General features: G+C 41.9%; 1 protein-coding gene across 1 annotated transcript in view; it reads right to left on the bottom strand.

The window, feature by feature from the left end:
• Positions 1-1,419: 1,419 nt before the first annotated feature.
• KIF25 (kinesin family member 25) overlaps positions 1,420-18,912 on the bottom strand; it is a gene marked incomplete at both ends in the record, with an annotated part of 40,161 nt that continues 22,668 nt past the window's right edge. Inside the window, 7 exons of the mRNA XM_084261672.1 lie at positions 1,420-1,577; positions 2,793-2,948; positions 5,071-5,268; positions 7,698-7,849; positions 12,572-12,748; positions 13,883-14,032; positions 18,820-18,894. Of these exons, the coding sequence (XP_084117798.1) occupies positions 1,420-1,577; positions 2,793-2,948; positions 5,071-5,268; positions 7,698-7,849; positions 12,572-12,748; positions 13,883-14,032; positions 18,820-18,894 (1,066 nt within the window). The remainder of the gene's footprint in view (positions 1,578-2,792; positions 2,949-5,070; positions 5,269-7,697; positions 7,850-12,571; positions 12,749-13,882; positions 14,033-18,819; positions 18,895-18,912) is intronic.

The raw sequence follows: 18,912 nt of genomic DNA, 5'->3' as shown, positions 1-18,912 counted from the left end.
TCCCGAGCACCACAGCACTGTGTGTGACAGGGCAGCTGTTACATATTCAAGGGTGAAATTCCAATAATACTATGCTATATAATCTCTGGATAAATATTTATGCTTGTGAAGACTAAGAGTCTTGGAGTACTATAAACTCCAGCCTTTTGGGCAGTCCACTGCAACTTAAACCTTCTTGTGGTAACTTACCCATGACCTCTCTCCCAGTCTAGAGGCAGAGTGATTGCTGGGGGTAAAAACTCATGTAAAGCCTCTGCTGAGCAGTGACATGGTGTGTTAAACCCCATCAGATGTTATTTGAACTCAAGTGCTCATCTCAGGACTGCCTCTCATCTCTAACACTGCTTCAGTTTCCTTCAAACTTCTCCCAGTGTAACTTTATTCAAAAGCACTGCATGATGTTGTCTCACTGTTGCTTTAAGAGGGTGAAAACCTCTTCAAGATGACAAGCATCTTCTCATGAGCTGGGTTTTTGGTGGTTTAGTTGTGATGGATGGGAAGTGTGCAGTTAACCTTTTCTAATGTGTGGGCACATCGTCAAGGTTGTGATGTGGTTAACTTATTTCAGAAATGCAAGTGAAACAACAGGCCGGGCTACTACTGAACACAGTTGTACAAGTTAGGCCACATCAGGATCTGAAGTTCAAGACCTTTTAGTATTCATGAGGAAAAACCAGGCAAAACTGTAGTCAGTGAACTCAGCAGCGTTGGGATTTGCTTCACCCATTTAACCTGAGTGTGTTTTCAAAAAGCTTCATAATCCCTCATCTGCTTCCTAAACAGCATTCCAGAGGGATAACAGATACAGCCTTGCTCCTTTTTCTCCATCTCACTAGTGCAGTTATTCTCTGTCTAAAACCAGAGAACAGCACTCCCTTCAATACAGCTGATGGACTCCTTTACCTGGTGATGGTGCATTAGGAATGACCCCATGTGCTAGACAGAGATGCAAGTCCCAGTGATATGTCTTCATTAATCCAGGCTGGGAGGAAGTATTTTTCTTGCTGCTTTGAAGCACTGGAATGATACTTAATACTCCTGCCTTCTCCTGAGAAAACAGAATGGCCTTTCAGAAGTGAGCCCTCAGAAGTGAGCATCACAGCCCCATCGGGGCTGTGTTGACTTAGTTCTCCTTGCCCAAAGGAAACATACCACCCAAGTCATGTCTTGAGGTAGCTTTCCTAAGACAGTCTGATTTATTTCTATGTCATTCCACCATGGTTGGTAGCTGTTGTCAATTCTTGCTGTTATCTTTGGAGCAAGAACATTATCAGCAGGTTTATGGTTTACTAATGCAGTGTTGAGGATTGTTTATTTTAACTGGCAGTTGATACCTAGAAGAATGGCTTTAGGACAACAATATACATTTCAGTCTGAGGAACTCATTAATAATACTTTAATCCACAGGAGTCTTAAGTTTTATTTTGCTTTACTCTGCATTGGGACATTTTTTTTTTTGACTTGTCCTCTCTGAACTTGCCGAGCGCGAGTTCCAAATCCCAGAGACTGCATTGATTCTGTTAGGTACTTCTGGTCAGGAGAGATGCACAGCATCACCAGCAGTTTAGCATCACCTCCTAAAAGCAGGAAGAAGGCAAAACATACTTATTTACATCATTATTTTCAGTAAGTTATACACTAGTAATGCCTTTATCTACGTAACAACAAATACAGGCTACCATTGCTTTTATGAATAGGAACACTGTATGTGAAGAGGGCTGTTGAAAAAACACAGCTCCTTCAAGGGAACTCTGTATCTAACAGCATAACATTTGCTCCAGTAGAATGTTTCTTAACTTTTAATGTAGATTACATTTTTTTGTTCCCCTTATAGCTTCATCAGTTAGCCTGCAGCTATGTTACAGGTCTGGGTACCTCATTAAGCTTTGTCAAATGTTTGTAAATTCAGGGTAATGGCAAAATCTGTGTGACAATAAATCAAAACAGACTTAGATGTTCACATAGAACGACACAAACAAGGCAATTGTCACTTTCAACACTTCACCTAATCAGTGTCACCCAAGTCATGTACCAGGCTGAGTTAAAAGCAGACTCAGTGCCCACACAAGATAGCTCCCAAGCTCACTTTTTTCTTTGGCTTTCCCTTTTTACGCTGGGGGCTCCAGTGCCAGGTGAAATTCAAAGTTCAAGCAAAAATTAATAGTTGTTCAGAAGCTCTGAAGAACTGTTACCTCAGCTGCCATCAATGCCTTGAGCTAGAGACTAGAGGGCTGATGCTTTCTGGCTTCAGAAGAATGGACTAATCTACTATATGGATGGACACAAACCTGACATTACTGCAGGTATTACAAAATACTATTTTGTAAAACTATTTCTGCATGGATGAGGAGTTAGAGCAGAGGAGGTGACCCAGACAGAAGCTGTAGCACATACATTGCGGAGTCTCTTTCCTTTGTTTTACTGCCACAGGGCACAAGGTTAAGGAATGGGCAAATATGTGACTACACACCCTGGAGCATGTAGAGACCGCAGCTTAATTTGTGACCTGTACCTGACATGAAGCCCTAATGAAATGCAATTATTACCCATTTACACAGTCTTACTAGAGATTTTTTACAAGTATATTCCTAAACTAAACCTTGGAAGGAGCAAGGTTTAGCCACAGGCAGGAGTTCAGAACTCTGTGTACTCACACTGCTCCAGAGTCTGTGAATAGAGACCCACATACAAGAGAGAAGAGCAGATCATCCTCTAGTTTTACACCGGAAAGGAGGGGAAAGATTGGGAAAAGAAATCTGTATTATTGAACAACAGTCATTACAATCCCTCACCGACAGAGTCCTGAAGCAGGTGCGTCAGCTTGCTGTTGCGGTACGGCACGTGGGATCGCTGCTCTGCTATTGCTCCCAGAACGTCTGCGAGGGCAGACAGGCTGCGGTTAATAAAGGACGTCTCTCTCAGTGCTGCCCCAGTCACTCCAGACATGCCTAGGGCAGTGTAGAAAAAGGCAGTGGTAAAGACTAAGGAAAGCTGCTTCAACTATAACTCTGAAAAATTCTGTTGCTCTGTCATCTACGTGTAACACGGCATTTTTGAGCCCAAATTGTGAACTGTGACTTCCAGTCCACCCAAGACAGGAGCGAGATGCAGTGATTGTTCCACACTGCCAATACATTGATCAGTGCTTCTGCTCTTTGAAGGCAGGTTAAAGAAGGTTCAGTGCCTGGAGATGGTCTGAAGTATCTCATCAACTGTACAATGCATCTTGGCTCTGTATGTATGATGGAACTGAGAAAGTAGGAATGCCATAAGATCAGACAAGACAAAGCTGCTTTCAAAAACACTGGTCCATGCTATTTCCAGAGAGAAGCTGTTTGTGTTCCACCATTTTTTGTAATAGTTAACTGCCTTGTCTGTATCCTTTAGGAAGAACTGGAGCAGCAGTGACGGCATAAGCTGCACAAACAAAACTGTACAGCAGCCATAAGCACAAGGACTTCATGTTGACCAAAGACTGCAGGGTGCTTGTTCTTTGTGGTATGATTTGATGTAAGGAAATCAATACCCTTCTGTCATCCACCCAGCATGGTGGTAAGCAGCTATGCTGCCCTCAAGTAACACAGGAAAAGTCTGGTCTACAAATGAAGTTGTACCAACATCAAGAGGTGCTGCAAGCTCAACTCGACTCTACAGTCAGTCTGGGTGAGCGTGCAGTTAAGAGTAATTAATTCCTCCTGTCCTTACCTCTGCTACTTGGGGAAGAGAAACTTGCTGTTAGTGTTTAGCACCACATACTGCTGTGTCTACAGCCATCCCCAGACTTCTTTTGTAGTCTTTGAAGGACTCCTGGGACAATAGATATCACTCTACAGCAGAAAACTGCAAATAGGTGAGGGGGTTCATGTTTCAATCACTGTTTATCTACATTTGGTCAGATGAATTTCCACAAATCATTTAGCTGAGTTTTCAACCTGAAACCTAGTTTGCTAAAAAGGGACCACTTACAGCATTTACTATGTAGGTGATCCAGGATGGCTGTGGAGCTAACAAAGCAGGCTGCTGATGTGCATTTAAAGTGGGTGAGATGTCTGCTACTGCCGCTCACTTAGATTTATCCACATCTTAGAACAAGTACTTGTTAACAGCTGCCCTCATGGTTATCAAAGGCCAACGTCTTCAAACCTCCACCAGCATGGTGGATGGCAGAGCTTAGTCTGCTGGGCGTGCTGGGGGCCACATCTAACACTGATCTAAGTGAGTGCACTTCTTCTGGGCTTCACCGGCACTGGCCCACCGAGCCCCAAACCAAGTGTCCTGGTTGGACTGACAGAACAAATGCACATGCTGTTGCTCAATTACACATTTACCAAACAGTTTCCAGCACTAAGAGCAAATGAAAAAAAATAATGTATTATATTAAGTTTTTTCTGTAGAACAAAAGTTTAACAGTGAGCAACAGTGAGAATTCTTGGCAGTAAAGTAAAAGATTCTTTCATAATACTGGTTCAGTTTTCAAAACATTATTTCTGGAATGGTACATTTGGCTGCATGGCTTTTCTTGGTAATAGAGCTTGTCCTTTAGGAAATAATCAAGTTTTTGAAATTACTGTGTGCATAAAAGGAGAGGGGGAGGAGGAAAATGCTTTGAAGAAACAATGAGAACAATATTATCTTTTCAACACTAACTTCCTCCAAGACTTTTTCCACAGTAAGGCAGAAAAACCCACACATGATGATATCAATTATTACAGATATTTGTAATATTTAAATAATTTATGCTCTTTAAACATTTCTGTACAAAGACATGCTAATTTTCAGAGTAGAAAAACAGGCCTAATAAAACCAGTCTGAACAAATAATATACCTATGATCTGGGTAACCGCCCTGGGCTTATTTCAGGCTTATGCAGTCAGATTTTCAGTTAAACTGTACCAGCGTAAAACTGGAACAGCCAGGCCCACAGATCTTGTTTATGTCAGGGTCTGTGGGTTTAAATCATGCTGTTTGTGAAAGAGGGGTAGCAGATATCCCTACATAAAGAGGTAAAGGCAGCTATTGCAAGCTGGATCTGCGACGATCGGCTGCCCGTAAACAGATGCGTTTGCTTACCGACACACTCGCTGCCAGCCAGATCCACCAGCTGCAATCGAGTTTTGACTTGCTTCAGTTTCTCAGTGGCGTCAAGTTGTGTTGGTGAAGAGGCTCTGGAAGAAGAGGTGGATTTACTGTCTCTCATTTTTTGTGGAAAGGTGCAGGAAACCTCTTTATTTAGTCTCTGACTGGTTTGTTCGTCTTCCCATGAAGTAGCTGGTGAATGGAAAAATACAAACGAGAGTGTCTCACTAACCCTGAAAATTGAGATGAGGGAAAATGGGGCATCAATAGGGGAAGTAAAATATCTGCTGGTTTAGGCTGTTCTAACAGAGGCAATGTACAAGTCAGAATCAATGGCATGGGAAGGCTAAATGATTTTTTTCTTTCTTATTTAAGGTTTTGTTCATCAAATCAATTGTACTAGTTGGTAACAAGACATGGTGTAGGTTGTGATGTATCTCATATCCCCATTGTTCCCACTTCTGTGTGGAAAACAAGATAGATGAGTTCAGTAAGTGCTTTAAAGAGGCTTCCCCCCCCCCCATTTTCTATTGATTGCAACTGAAGTTTGGAAGCTTGGGAGCAGTAAGATTTTAAGTCTGTTTCTATGTATGTGAAACATCACCTACTGGTGTTCTGGCAAAAAAAAAAAGTAAGTTCTTCCTGTTTCTTCTATTTTGTCCTTTGCTGCTGTTCCCTCTAGACTTCCTTCAGCCCTTCCTTCAGCCCCTGCTGCATCATGGTGCGTTACAGCCTCGCTGGCATTGCTCCCACTTGTTCAGGTTGGTTACCTACCACTCCTAGTGGTTCTGTAGCTGCACTAGGCTGGTACATATCCTTCCTCTTCCTCAGCAGCAGCAGCGTCTGGCTTTTGCTCTGCTGGGAAGGAAGAGGAAGACAGATTCTCTGAGAGAACTGCTTTGGCATCAGCTTTGTGGGAGTATATGCAAATGGGCCTCCCCAAAGCAGGTCTCCATCCATTTCTTTCTCTGAAAGATGGGAAAGAAGGAAAGGTGCATGCTCTGCTACAGGTAGTAGAGACAACAGACTTTCTTGGGGACCTAAAGAGCCCAGTTGCAGTAGTACAAATTTCCCAGGTGCAAAACCCAAGTAAGGAACAGACTGAATTGGGTCACAGAGCCCTTTGCTGCTCCAGCTAGGCTGTCACTAAACCCCAGGCTAGCTGTTCGCAGGGCAGATGGAGCAGCTGTGCTGGTTTACACAGAATAAATGGCTTCAGGCCACTTACAGTCAGTGTAAAAATAAGTGTTCCCGCCCCTCTTCAGTTTGTGAGGAGGAAATTAAGTAACTGCTCTCCTGAAATGAGACACAGTGCTGAGACACTGGCTCTGGGTGCAGAATTCAGGATAAACTTTGTAACTTTTTATTTTGTGACGTGGCTCTCTGGAGCTGGGATATTTGAGAACAGCACTTAGCCTGTACATCAGGAATTGCTCCTTTTCAACAAGACAGACTACGCTGTCACAGTGCTATAGAGGGGTCCCATTTGTGGTGCTGCTCTACCCCCCCATGTTGCACATCCTCATCTGTGTGCCGTGAGCTGAAAGCCTGAGTCTGCATCCAGCATCAATCAGACGTTTCCGGGGAGCTCTGCGGCCGGACAGCGTGGCACAGGAGGGTGACCGCAGCTTGAATGTGCAAAGGGAAGCCTGGGCTGGAGAAGGTGGCTGGTGTGCTAACCACACAGACTCTCTGTTTTGAAAAGTAACGTCTGTCTGATTGACAGGAGTCTGGAACTGGCTGGAGCCAACATCTGGAACACTGGAGCTGCAACTTGTGAAGTAACTGTGTCTTTTGGCAAGGCCCATAGGTGGGCGACGGCACTGTTTGTTCTGTTTCGCTAATATTGTCGGTTTAATTTCTGATAGCAATCTAAGGGAAAAAATGTCAAGCATTTTCCACTTTCTAAAACCATATTGTTGTTGCAGAGCATGAAGGAGATGGACCACAGCACTGGAAACAGAGACCCCAATTACAACACGAGCAAAAGAAAACAAAGTTAACCCCCAGAAGCTGAAGTTATCCCTAAAGCAATAAACTGGTGAGTCTTGGCGTGGTAATGATAAGTAGAAATACAGGTTTTGCCACAGTATATGAGAACTGTGGTGTCTGTTTCTACAGTGGTCTATTATTAACCATGCAAGAGACCCTGAGCTTAATGGAGGTTTTTGCACAGCAGTAGGTAAAAAAAGTCTCTCTCACCCAAACGCATATGATGATCCCTAAAACACACAGTAAGCTTTATCACAAACTTAGCACAAGTAATTCTATGTGTTAAACAAAGCAATTTGACTACTACATTTGAGTATCTTATTGGTGTCTATCTCATACCTTATTTTATGACTTACTGGTAACATTTATTTCATTGTTTCATGCTATAAAACTTCAAGAACTCTGTAAGTCGAGACATACAGAAAAGTTCTTATGACAGTGAAAGTTTCAGTAGCATTCAAACATCAAACTGTTCTGTTAATTAGGAAAGTATGTAGGGGTTGAAGAGGACTTGAGGTATTAGAGATTAGAAAAATGAGAAGAAACCAATATGAAGATCCTTCAGTCCACAGACTGTTTTTCCAAAACCAGCTGGCTCTATAGATGTACTTTAGTGACACCCTACTTACCGAAGATATCTCCAGAGACAAGGGTGGTTATGGTTAATGTAACTACCAGATGAGAACGAGAGGAATGCGCATGCACCAGTGTTGGGTGCCTGACTCTCAGCTGTAGGCCTTTTTTGACTAGATGCAAAAATTCAGATGCATTTTCAACAGTCCTGGGAAGTAAAGAAACAAGCAGAAGATTTAGCTGACTCTCAATAAAAATCACACAAGAAAGCTGACAACTTAGATGTGAATCTGAGCATTTTTGCTTCCCTGCTCTTCAAACTCCTTTATACTAACCTCAGTTTTGAGCTGCACAAACTACTGTATATAGACTTTTCCAGGTGTGATGTAGTCCAAGATGAAAATTCAAGACAAAAGCTGTGCTGTGGCACTAAAAGTGCTGACGAAGTGACCTACCAGCCTTGCAGGTCTATAGGCACTGTATCTCCATTCTACAAGTGACTGAAATTTCTACAGCTCTGCACTTTGGAAGAAAAGAGGCAGATTGAGATGCTCCTGGAGTCTCTGGTGTTACAAAAGCGGGCTTGTCCAGATTACATTAAGGTAGCTTCTGTTCTTTGGGAGGGGCAGAATTAGGGGGAAAAAAAAAAAAAGACATTTCTCTGGGTGTTTGGAAATCATATTTTTCATTTGGAATTAAATCCAGAATCCTTGGGAAAAAAGTTCACTTCCACTGTTAAGTGAGCAGGGACTCCAGCGCAGTGCCAGAATAGGCAGGCATAAGTTTCTATAGACCATTTTATCTCATAATATCTGTTTTCTTTTCCAGTTAAAAGGAAATAATGCAATGACCGATCAAAGGGCAAAAACCTAACATAGAAAGAGAAATAAATTAATCAGGTAAAGAAAAAGCCCACTATGATTTCCCCCAGGTTTGCAATGTTTAAAACAAATGAGGTTAGATTGCTGGTCCTTTCCTTTCACTGCATTGCCTTCTTCAGTAATCACTCAGTTTACATCACCTAAACATTAGTTTCTAGATAGGAGTATAAATTATTAAGACTGCATATCACAGCCTAGCTACTGAATGCCCTGTAACACCAGAACCATTAATAACTCTCCTGACAGGCTAGGTTCCGCATTGCTGCAGCCAGCAAAAGCAAGCATGTGATAAAAGGCAAGGCCTTTATGACTTAGATTGGGCCGATTCCAGTGAAAGTCACATTAGGCACAAACTTACTTTATGCTAGAAGAGCCATACTTGAAGAGTTTAGAGCCAAAAGAGCTGTACCCAGCTGTACCAATTCCCTCTGATAATAAAGCACAGGCATCTGAAGAACAGAAAACCACTCAGCCACCCCATGCTTATAGACACTTGAGAGAAGCAGCCACCTAAAATCAGTTCCCTGTGTATCCAGGGCTGCTGGAGGTCAATGATCACTACAGACTTTGCGGCTCAATCCTGAGCGGCACACATTGGCCTCCCCTGTAGAGTCGCTGCCTCTGGTACCGTCTCCTTGGTTGTTGGACCTGGAAGCAGCCGGGAAGCAGTGGCTTTAGCTCCTACTGATGGAGAAGGCAGAGCCTCAAAACAGGGTGACCTGACTACTACCTCAAGTCCAAGGTGGCAGACCTTGCCTTCCTGAGGTTTGAAGTGCATCTTCCAATCTCTAGTCAGCCAGGTCTGGATGGCCTGAGAGGTAAACAGCCCTTGCTAGGACGTACCAATGGGCTATTGGCTTCTGCAAGCTGCTGCTGTGCACTGGCAAAGGGTCAGTGCTACAAGCTGCCATCCTCTAACTGGTGTTTGCAGAAGAAGATAGGCCTGAGGCTATGCCCTTAGTGCTGACCACCTACTGGGAGACTGCAGTTGACTTTGGAGGTAAAAGGCATCCCCAGCCCAGCGCTGCATGCTTGGCACAGCAGCTTCTCAGCAGGACTGACAGTAATAATTTTTTAGCATAATCTCTACAACTTTATCATGCTGTACGTAGCACACATTCCAGGACCAGTCTGCAGAGAGAAGCCCTGTTGTGGTTAGGTTAAAAATTTGATGCTGAATGTTCTCCAAAGTCAACCAAGCCATAAAAGAAGAAAGAAACTGAGGGTTTTGTGATTCAGTGAAGTTGTACATGTTAGCAGGAAAAAAACTACTGTACTTTAATGGATATATGGAGAAGCCAACGAGACCCAGCAGGCCAGTATGTTCTAGATGAAATATTATCACAAATGAGGATGTGTTTTTATTCAAAGCACCAGCTGTTTACTTTAGATTTCGGGCAGCTGGGTGGCCTCATTCAATGGTTCCCTTACTTTGTTTGGGTTTGCTTTTTCTTATTAACCTTTCTGTGTAATTATTAATATAACCTGTTTATGAATTGGACTTCTTTCTCTGCTTGCATTGTAATTGAGATACGAGTCCATATTCTTGATATTTGCATTAGAACTGACTACTTATCAACTGATTGAGGTAAGTGGTTTCTAAGAGGTGCTTAGTTCAAGGCGCCAGGTTCCTTTACCATAATTTAAAACTTACAAAGATAAACAGAGCAGCCATTTGATTAACTTGAAGGACAAATGAAACCTCTGTGCAGTTTCTAGCTCTTGTCTGTACGGTTCAAGCCCAGCTACATCTCACCTCTCGTTTCTCCAAATCCTAGCAAGAGAGATGAGTCTCCCACTAACTATGGAAAACTCCCTTGGGAAGGGGAGTGGGCAGTTTTCAGAAATGAAACCAGGCCAAACATCTTAGTTATTGAAATACCATAATTAAAAATCACTTGGAGGTTCTGATGAAGCAGGAAAACTTCAACTCACATCATACCCACACCATATGCACTCACCTTCATTTGCTAAGTCATACAGTTCCTTTCTTCTCTAATCAAAGGAAAATTATTAACTCCTTCAAGAAAGATTCAGCACACACAGGTTAGGCTCTCCTGCCAACCTCTTCTGAAGGAGTTTTTCATTCCCTTGGCAGGAGAGCCTTAACCAGATGTGAAAAATTGGAGTAGAGCCACAGCTAGGGAAACCCACTGGTCTGTGTAATACAGACAAAGAGGGCAAAAGGATTCATCACTTAAAGCTCCAGTCGTTTTTAATTCATTCCATGCTCTTATGGAGCATGCAGAATGCAATCAAGGATGCAGAATTTGTCTGAGATTTAACTTCAAGACTGAAGAGCAGGCATACCCCAGATATAAATGTTAATCCTTCCTAGAATATTGCGGTGATTATTATTTCATACAAAAAAGAGGAGAGTTATATAGCCCTCATGGTGAAAAAAGCCACTTTACAATATCTCTAGGGTCCCACTTCTCTATGAGTAGTTCAATGGCTAGAAAATACAAGTCAATAAATGCACAAAACTAGGTGGAATAAAAGTATGTTTGTGCAGCCTGCCAGTACATTCTTGTGTTTTTATCAAGGCTTTCTGGCAATACCAAAAACCCACATAAACAAACAAGTACTCATCTGCTTATGTGACTAAGTCCCACAAGACAAAAATACTGCCTTCAATTATTTCCACTGAGGGTGTGCTTTATTTTAATTGGGGTGGGGAGGGAATGCTTTTCATATCTGACTTCTAATTCTTCCTGGAAAAGTAGATATTAGACCTTGACTAGCATTATTACATAGAAGTGAAGGGAAACAGTGCTTTTCCCCCAGAAACGTCAAACACTGTAATACTGTGCTAAATATTTCAGTAGGGCAAGATGTTTCTTTTCAGAAACATTATTACCAAGCAGAACATTTTTTCTAAGGGCACAAGTAGAAACTTTTCCTCCTAGAATCTGTTCATGGGGCTCACAGGGTGATGCCCAGTGGCTTAATTCCACTGAGTAGTGTCACCTCTCTGCTGCCACAAGTGCTGCTGCCTGTAACTTTTTGGGGGCTAATGTTGACTTGATAGTAGCATAACCAACACAGCCATTACTAGAATGAAGCACCTGAAACAGACTCAGTCTTGTTAATGGATGGACTGTTATGAAATGTGATTTTTACCATCTAGTTAGCCAAGGTGTTTTATATATAACAGGAAAGGATTATACATTTGCTTTGTATACTACACATGCATAACACCAACAATCACTCACGTGTACTAGAACAAGCCTTTGTAAAGCTCAGTAAGTAGAAGAACATGCTAAAATAAGTATAGCTGCAGCCTTAAATATGTTAGTTCTCCCTATGCAGGTATTTACACTCAAGATGTGTAAATAAGAATCAAATTTACTGTGCTGGGAAGGTGTGTGTCTCAAAATTGAACAGGTGGGAGCTTAGCTACTTCTTAACTTATAGTTTGAAGAACCTGGATTTTCAACAACTGGAGGTTCAAATGCCAGCACACTTTTTCAAATGCCAGTTCCCACTTTAATGGCTCCAGGTATAAAAACAGAATACTAAGCAGTGGAAGATGGGTATTTATATTCACTTTAAAATCTTATTCTTTCAAAAGTATTTTTTTAACTCCAGTGCATGAAGGGAAATCTAACACTATACACACATCTAAAAAATCTACAATACATACATACGTCTCTAGTATAATCTGTAAATTCTATAATTTTGTGAGACTGAAGGGAAAGGGCTTTGTAACTGGGTTACCCCTTCTTTTCTAAAGCTGACAAGATGCCCTAGATCCAGCAACAACGAGATGCAGAGACATCTTAAGGCATTCTGAGTGGAAGGTGCTTACCACAGGATTAGCACCCAAACTAATCGTGCTGTTATTTCTGAAAGTATTCTGACACTTGCAGCCAACTGCAGTCAAATTGACTGAGCTCATGGAAACACTGAGAACTCTTCTTTTGCATGTGGTATGGACCCATTGTTTAGAAGCAACAATTGGTGTCTATAATGTGCTTTTGTGACAGCTATACATTGCATTGACACCAGCTCATGGCTGGGTGATAAGGATCACATCGTGTACTTACTCATGGGTAAGCAATGGGACATCGCTCTTCCCTTCTCTGGTTGTGACAACATCACGTTTCACGCCAAATACTTTTCCAGAACTGTCTTTAGCCAGAAGATCAAAGATGTCATTATTATACACTTCCACAACAGAAACCTCAACCCAGTAACTTCCTGGTGGCTTTTCTGAAATAAGCCTGGAGAATAAAAATAGGGAAAGAAAAAAAAAGAAAAAGAAGAAGAAAAAAGCCAAAAACTGTTGAAGTCAAACCCCAAGTGAACAATCTCTAAATTAAGATCTATTCTTTAATTGTAATCTAATTACAATCTGATAAAAGTGGTTATTAAATACCCACAGCTGTGGCTTTTCCTCATCCTCATGCTAATGTTAAGCTGAAGTATCAGAATATCCAGTTAAATTATACATGAAGCAGTAAATAAAACTTAATTTTCCAAACAGCTGTGCAAGCTTAAATTGTTTTTCTCCGCTCGCTTCCTTCCCGCCTCCAGATTTTTTTCTTTTTTAACCATTTCTCTGCTGGATATTATTGCATTCTAGAGCTCAGGGTACAATAAAATTGGTCAGAATGCAAGCAGCAACCAGGCAGAGATGGTAGGCAAACTGCCTGGCTAGATCTGCAAGAGGCTATCTGTCCACAGCCTCATAAAAATTCATAAATTAAGGGCTTGTCTATTCAGGAGAGTATTTACAGTTTGTCACGGTTATTCTGGTACAAAATTGGATCTTTGATTCAGTTTATACCCTTCTCCAAAGAACATAGGCTTAGCTGGAAAAAGCACTAATGGCTCTTATAATTATTACATGTTATAACATGGCTGCACAACAGCTCAAATCATGCATTAGGCTCAACTGAAAAAAAAGTCTAAGCAGTCTCAAAGCAAGAGCAGATTGTGCTTGAAAATTATACTGTTGTGCTTCTTGGGGACTGGGTTCTAATCTGGATCCTCTTCATCTATTCCAATTGTCAATTTTCACAATACTTGGAAGAACTTAATTATCTTTTTGACTCCCACAACCATTTTTGATTGAAACATTCAAAAGTTAATTAGAGGTCTGAAAGACAGAGGGACAGATAACCCACGCCAACACTGCATAATCTTATTTTCTTAGAAAAATCAGTCTAAGCAGGAAAGAAACTAGAAATCTGTATCAAAACCCAAATATCGAATGGCAATCAGGGAAGCTATAAATATTAATCGCTGTGAAACTGAAACCTGTAATGACAAATATGTTACAAACATTATTTCATCCTCTGTTTCACAATTTTAAGGGGACTGTCTCTGCCATGAGCCTTTACTTGGTTAGTTACCTGAACACTTCCTGGGTAGCTCGAGGAATAATTCCAAGTTCTGATTCATCTTCTATGGAAAATGCAAAGTTTTCCTCTAACTGTGGTCCCAACATTGTGTACGTCTTCCCACTTCCAGTTTGCCCATAAGCCATGATACATACGTTGTACCTGAAGAATAAAAGGCTCTTCCTTTATTCTGCCATTACCAAATGTGTGTGTGAGGTGGCAAGTGAACCCCCGAACATTTTGGGACACAAGATGAAACAAAAAATAAATACACCACCCCCTGCACATTTCTTTCTGGAGATCTCAAAATCTGTCAGAAATTAAAGTACTGCTCATTCCATTGCCTAAAGAAATTTAATTTTTAAGCAGAGTTGAAGGGATGCTTAGCTGGAAATGATTGATGAGGTTAGACCGCCCGTCTGCCCAACTTCCAGTTCATGCACTACTGAGCTGCTTGTTAATCAGCTCCCGAACCGCTGCAGTTTACAGTACAGCATTTTAAAGTAAACCATGGCTGGGTTTGATTTGTCTTACAGTGCTGTGCTGCAGACCACAGCACTAATATCTTAACAGCTGGGAACAGTGAACTCTTCAGCTCTCAAAGTCTTTTTCAGACAGGCTCATCCCTCACAGCCCTCAGTTACTGAAAAAGATAAGACAGCTCTAATAATAAGAGGCACAAATTTAAAACAAATGCATTAGTTCAGCATAAGCATGTGCACAAAGGTGGTAGGAAATGCTCCGACCAGGACTTGCAGAAGGTGAAAATGCAGAATGTCACTGCAGAGGGACAGACATCTATGAAACACAACTCTTCATCTTCTGAACTAGGCATGTAAAATAGGTATAATGATCAGAACTCAGAAAATACCTAATTTCTGCACTGAAAATAATAATAACAACAACAATAATCCACAGCTGTGCTCTCTGTCATGGATGTCTGTGCTGCAGGCATCTGAATGTCGATGTAGGAAGCCTATCCTTAAAATGTGTTTCTAGCACAGTTGGATCAAAGTCAACATCTTGAGCGAAACAAATGGACGAATGCAAACGCATCCAGCCACAGGACTACTCTGCATGGAGGACCAGTCCTGTGCTGTGCAGCTGAAGGTCAGTCCCTGCTCGACTGCATCTGCTCTGCAGCACCTGCCTGCACCTTGGTGTTGACCACAGAACTGTGGCAGCAAAGACTCATGTAAGACACGCAGTTATGCTGGCAGGACTGCTCCTGCCCTGGACTATCTTGTTAGTCCAGAGACAACATAAGCAGAAACTCCCAACACAAGGAGAGCTTTGCAGTACGGTGAAATTTCTGCTCTACTGGAGTTGCAAGAATGGGCTTGCTCCTGCTCGGCCAGGGAATAAAATTCCACCACCTAAGCTACCTCCTCTGTGCGTAGATCTGACCAGCTGCTTTTGGTTATCCAATGCTTTTCCTCGTATCAAAAATGTTTTTCCAAGCACAGCCAGCAAATTTCCATGAACACCTCTCATCTAATTGTTTTAAACTTATGGTTTCAAGTCATGGAATACCTACATGGCCACTGCAGAGAAATGTATTTGTAGTGGGTTTTTTGCATATTAACCATGGGTAGAAGCAATTACTTTTGGACAAGTCAAAGCTGCAGTCAGTGGACCTACAGCAATGTTCCTCCACATTTCAGGATGCTGAGTATAAAACAGGAGTCTAGGCATAGATTTGATGAAGAAAAGGAGATAACCATAACTGAAAATAAAAAGCACTACAGCATATGAAATCTGGAAATTAGGGCTGTAAATCTGAAACAATTATTCACTGCTGACATAACTCCACTTGCATTTGTGTCATTGGAGAAGCTTCCACTAATTTTGGTAGTTTTCAGCTGTGCTAACAATGAGCAGTGTTCTGCCCCTAACACACGCTGCCTGGCCAGCCTGTAGCTTATGGGCAATTCTAGCCCCGCTTCAAAATCAGAGACATCTTTGGAACCAAAAAGGGAACCAGAAGTTTGAGAGTAGTAGTTTTCCTTTTGAAAAACTGAATTAGAAGTCTCTCAAACCTTTGTATAGTCCAGCTATTCATCTTTTCCTTAATTGCTACTTCTTAGAAAGTAAGCATAATGGACAAAATAGTTCTGACGAGATGCAGATGATATGATTAGAAGCTAAATAGAGAGTTGCTTGTAACTCTGAAGATAGAGATGCAAATCAGGTATCAATCAGCAATAACTTCTCTGCCAAAGCCAAACCAGTATTTCTGTAAGCCCAAATGCGCTCAAACTCACTGAAGCAGTATTGTATCTCAGTAGGCACAAGAGAGAATGAATTGTTGGGGGATTCAAGAAGATGCTCAACTGTGGACTTTTTTATGTTGACCTGGTTCTGACATTTATGCATTGATGTAGTTCAAGCCAGATACAAATGATACAGTGAGAAATTCAATTGATTAGGTCTGTCCACAAATGAGAAAATTTTGATCTGTCATTACACAACCAGAGGGAACGGCGTGAAGCTGGAACAGGGGAGGTTCAGGTTGGATGTTAGGAAGAGGTTCTTCATGGAGAGGGTGGTCGGGCACTGGAACAGGCTCCCCGGGGAAGTGGTCACAGCACCGAGCTTGGCTGAGTTCAAGAAGCATCTGGACGATGCACTCAGTCCCATGCTCTGACTTGGCTGACCCTGTGTGGAGCCAGGAGTTCAGCTCAATGATCCTTATTGGTCCCTTCCAACTCAGAAAATTCTGTGATGGTTTCCAATAGAGCAATCTGAAAATTTCAGACTATGATTCATCCGTGTGCCCAGACATTTCTCCTTCTCTGCTCTGCTTTGTTTGTTCTGAAAAGTTCTTATTGCCAAGGTGGAATACCAATACTTTTGCAGAATTTCTATCCTGAAAAGAACATGGGTGTTCAGTATAGCAAAACTAGTGCTAGGAGAGAGCACTGTTAAAGGAAATCAAAGGAGGGAAAATGTATTCTTCAAAATAAGTTTGATTCTTCAGTGCTGTGAAGAGCAGAAATGTTACCTTATTCCTTTTCTGGCCCTGTATATGACTAGCTATAAACTTTAAAGCCTGCTGCACTTTGTCTGTTTTGCATATGAGACAATCTTTTCTTCCTGTATATTTATACTGAAAAATGAAACAATTCATTAAGAAAGAAAAATAAAGAAAAAATAAGAGTCAAACACTGCTTTCTACTTAAGCTGAAAGTTGTTACAGCCCACTGTGAAGCCCAGACTAAAACAATCAGAAGCAGCGAAAAGGTTCAAGGTTCAGACCAAGTGTGTCTGTTTCCCATTTTCAGTGGGAAGGCTGCTGAGAGACATAGCTCATATGCACAGCCCTGCCTTCCCTGCAAAGCTGCTCCTGTTTAAACAGCACTTTTGGAAGAACAAGATAACTCTTTTGTTTTCAATAACAGAACATTTCCTAACTGAATATAAAAATCCTAGCTTTTAGGGCAGGATTCTCTTAGCATGGAAATTAGGAAGTGGGGAGTACAGCAGATCAAGGTATCACAGAACATTAGGAGTTGGAAGGGACCTCAAAAGATCATCTAGTCCAACCTCCCTGCCAGAGCAGGATCACCCAGCCTAAATCACACAGGAACACATCCAGGCAGGTTTTGAATGTCTCCAGAGAAGGAGATTCCACAACCTCTCTGGGCAGCCTGTCCCAATGCTCTGTCATCCTCTTCTCCGAGCTAAACAGGCCCAGCTCCCTCAGCCTGTCCTCATAAGGAACACGTTCCACTCCCTTAATTAGCTTGGTGGCCCTGCACTGGACTCTTTCAAGGAGTTCTTGGTCCTTCTTGAACTGAGAGGATGAACAGAAGGGATGAACTGAAGATAAACGGGCAAGACATTGAGCCAAAGCAAACTTATGCTCATTGAAGAAGAAAAAGCAGAGAGAACACAGTGGTGATAAGGACGTCTTCAAATTCCTCCAACCTAGTGGTTCCTAGGTTGCTCAGCTACTGAAGATGTGGTTGCTCATCCTTGGTAAACTAGAATAATGCCACATGGGCCATACAGGACTTCCTGTCACCTAGGTAACCCTTGGGGGCCTCTCTGGCACATGTAAAGGGGTGGCTGGGAGTTCCCAATAGCCACAGTATCCTGATATGCCTCTTTTAGGCTGCTTTAAAGAAAAGGAAACTTGGAAACCTCAGTGTGCAGACACTGAGCAAGTAACAAGACAGCCACCATGGATGGAAAGGGACTGTCTTTTCTTCTACAGGGAGGGAAAGGCCATGACAGCTCTGCAACAACCATCTATAATTGAGTGGAGTCGGAGCAGGAGTGCGAAAGGAACATGAATATGAACCTCAAATCAAGCCACAAGGACCATAACAACATGCACTGAACAGCTTCTTTGCCTTCCATAGCTTAAGTTGGCTCTGGTATAAATGAAGAATCACACTTGATGAACTTCGGTGGCTAGAACAGATATTTGTTAGTGGTTGTTACTGACCACTTTTGTATTCAAAGCAGAATTCTGTTTTAAGCCCAGTGCTGGAAGGAACGTTAGGACTACAACTAAGGATGCTCAGTTCTGGTTCAACCAGGAATTGGTCATTTCACTTCCAGTGGCCCTGGCTGTACCCAAAACCAGAAGAGATGATCAGAGAGTGGCCTTGGCAGGCCTGTCATAGATGAAAAAAGATAGTATCCTCCATTAGAAGCCATGCTTAAACTTGCCAGAAAGAGTTCAGAGAAAAAAAAAACTCAACTATTTTTTCCCCAAATCTGTGTCTCTGTTAAATTTTGTAAACAATATTTTCACTGTTTATATGGGGAAACAACATCCACTTGGTGTTGGATAGGAAAAAAAAAAACAAAACAGGAAAACACAACTGCAAAGCCACAAAAGTTGACAGGACCACCATGGTTAAGTAATATTTGTTTTCATTTATGGATTTCAGTAGGTTATTGCCCTTCAGCCTTCTTATTCCCACCTTTTAACTTACCCATCCAGGAGAGATGTTAGGAGAGGGGCCACATCTGCAAATACCGTGTCTTGGGACTCTGAAGCACTGTAAACTCTGAGGAGCAAAGCACAA

The sequence above is a fragment of the Gallinula chloropus genome (assembly GCF_964237585.1).
Source record: "Gallinula chloropus genome assembly, chromosome: 3".
Lineage (NCBI taxonomy): Eukaryota > Metazoa > Chordata > Aves > Gruiformes > Rallidae > Gallinula > Gallinula chloropus.
This window is presented reverse-complemented; position numbering and strand designations above follow the sequence as displayed.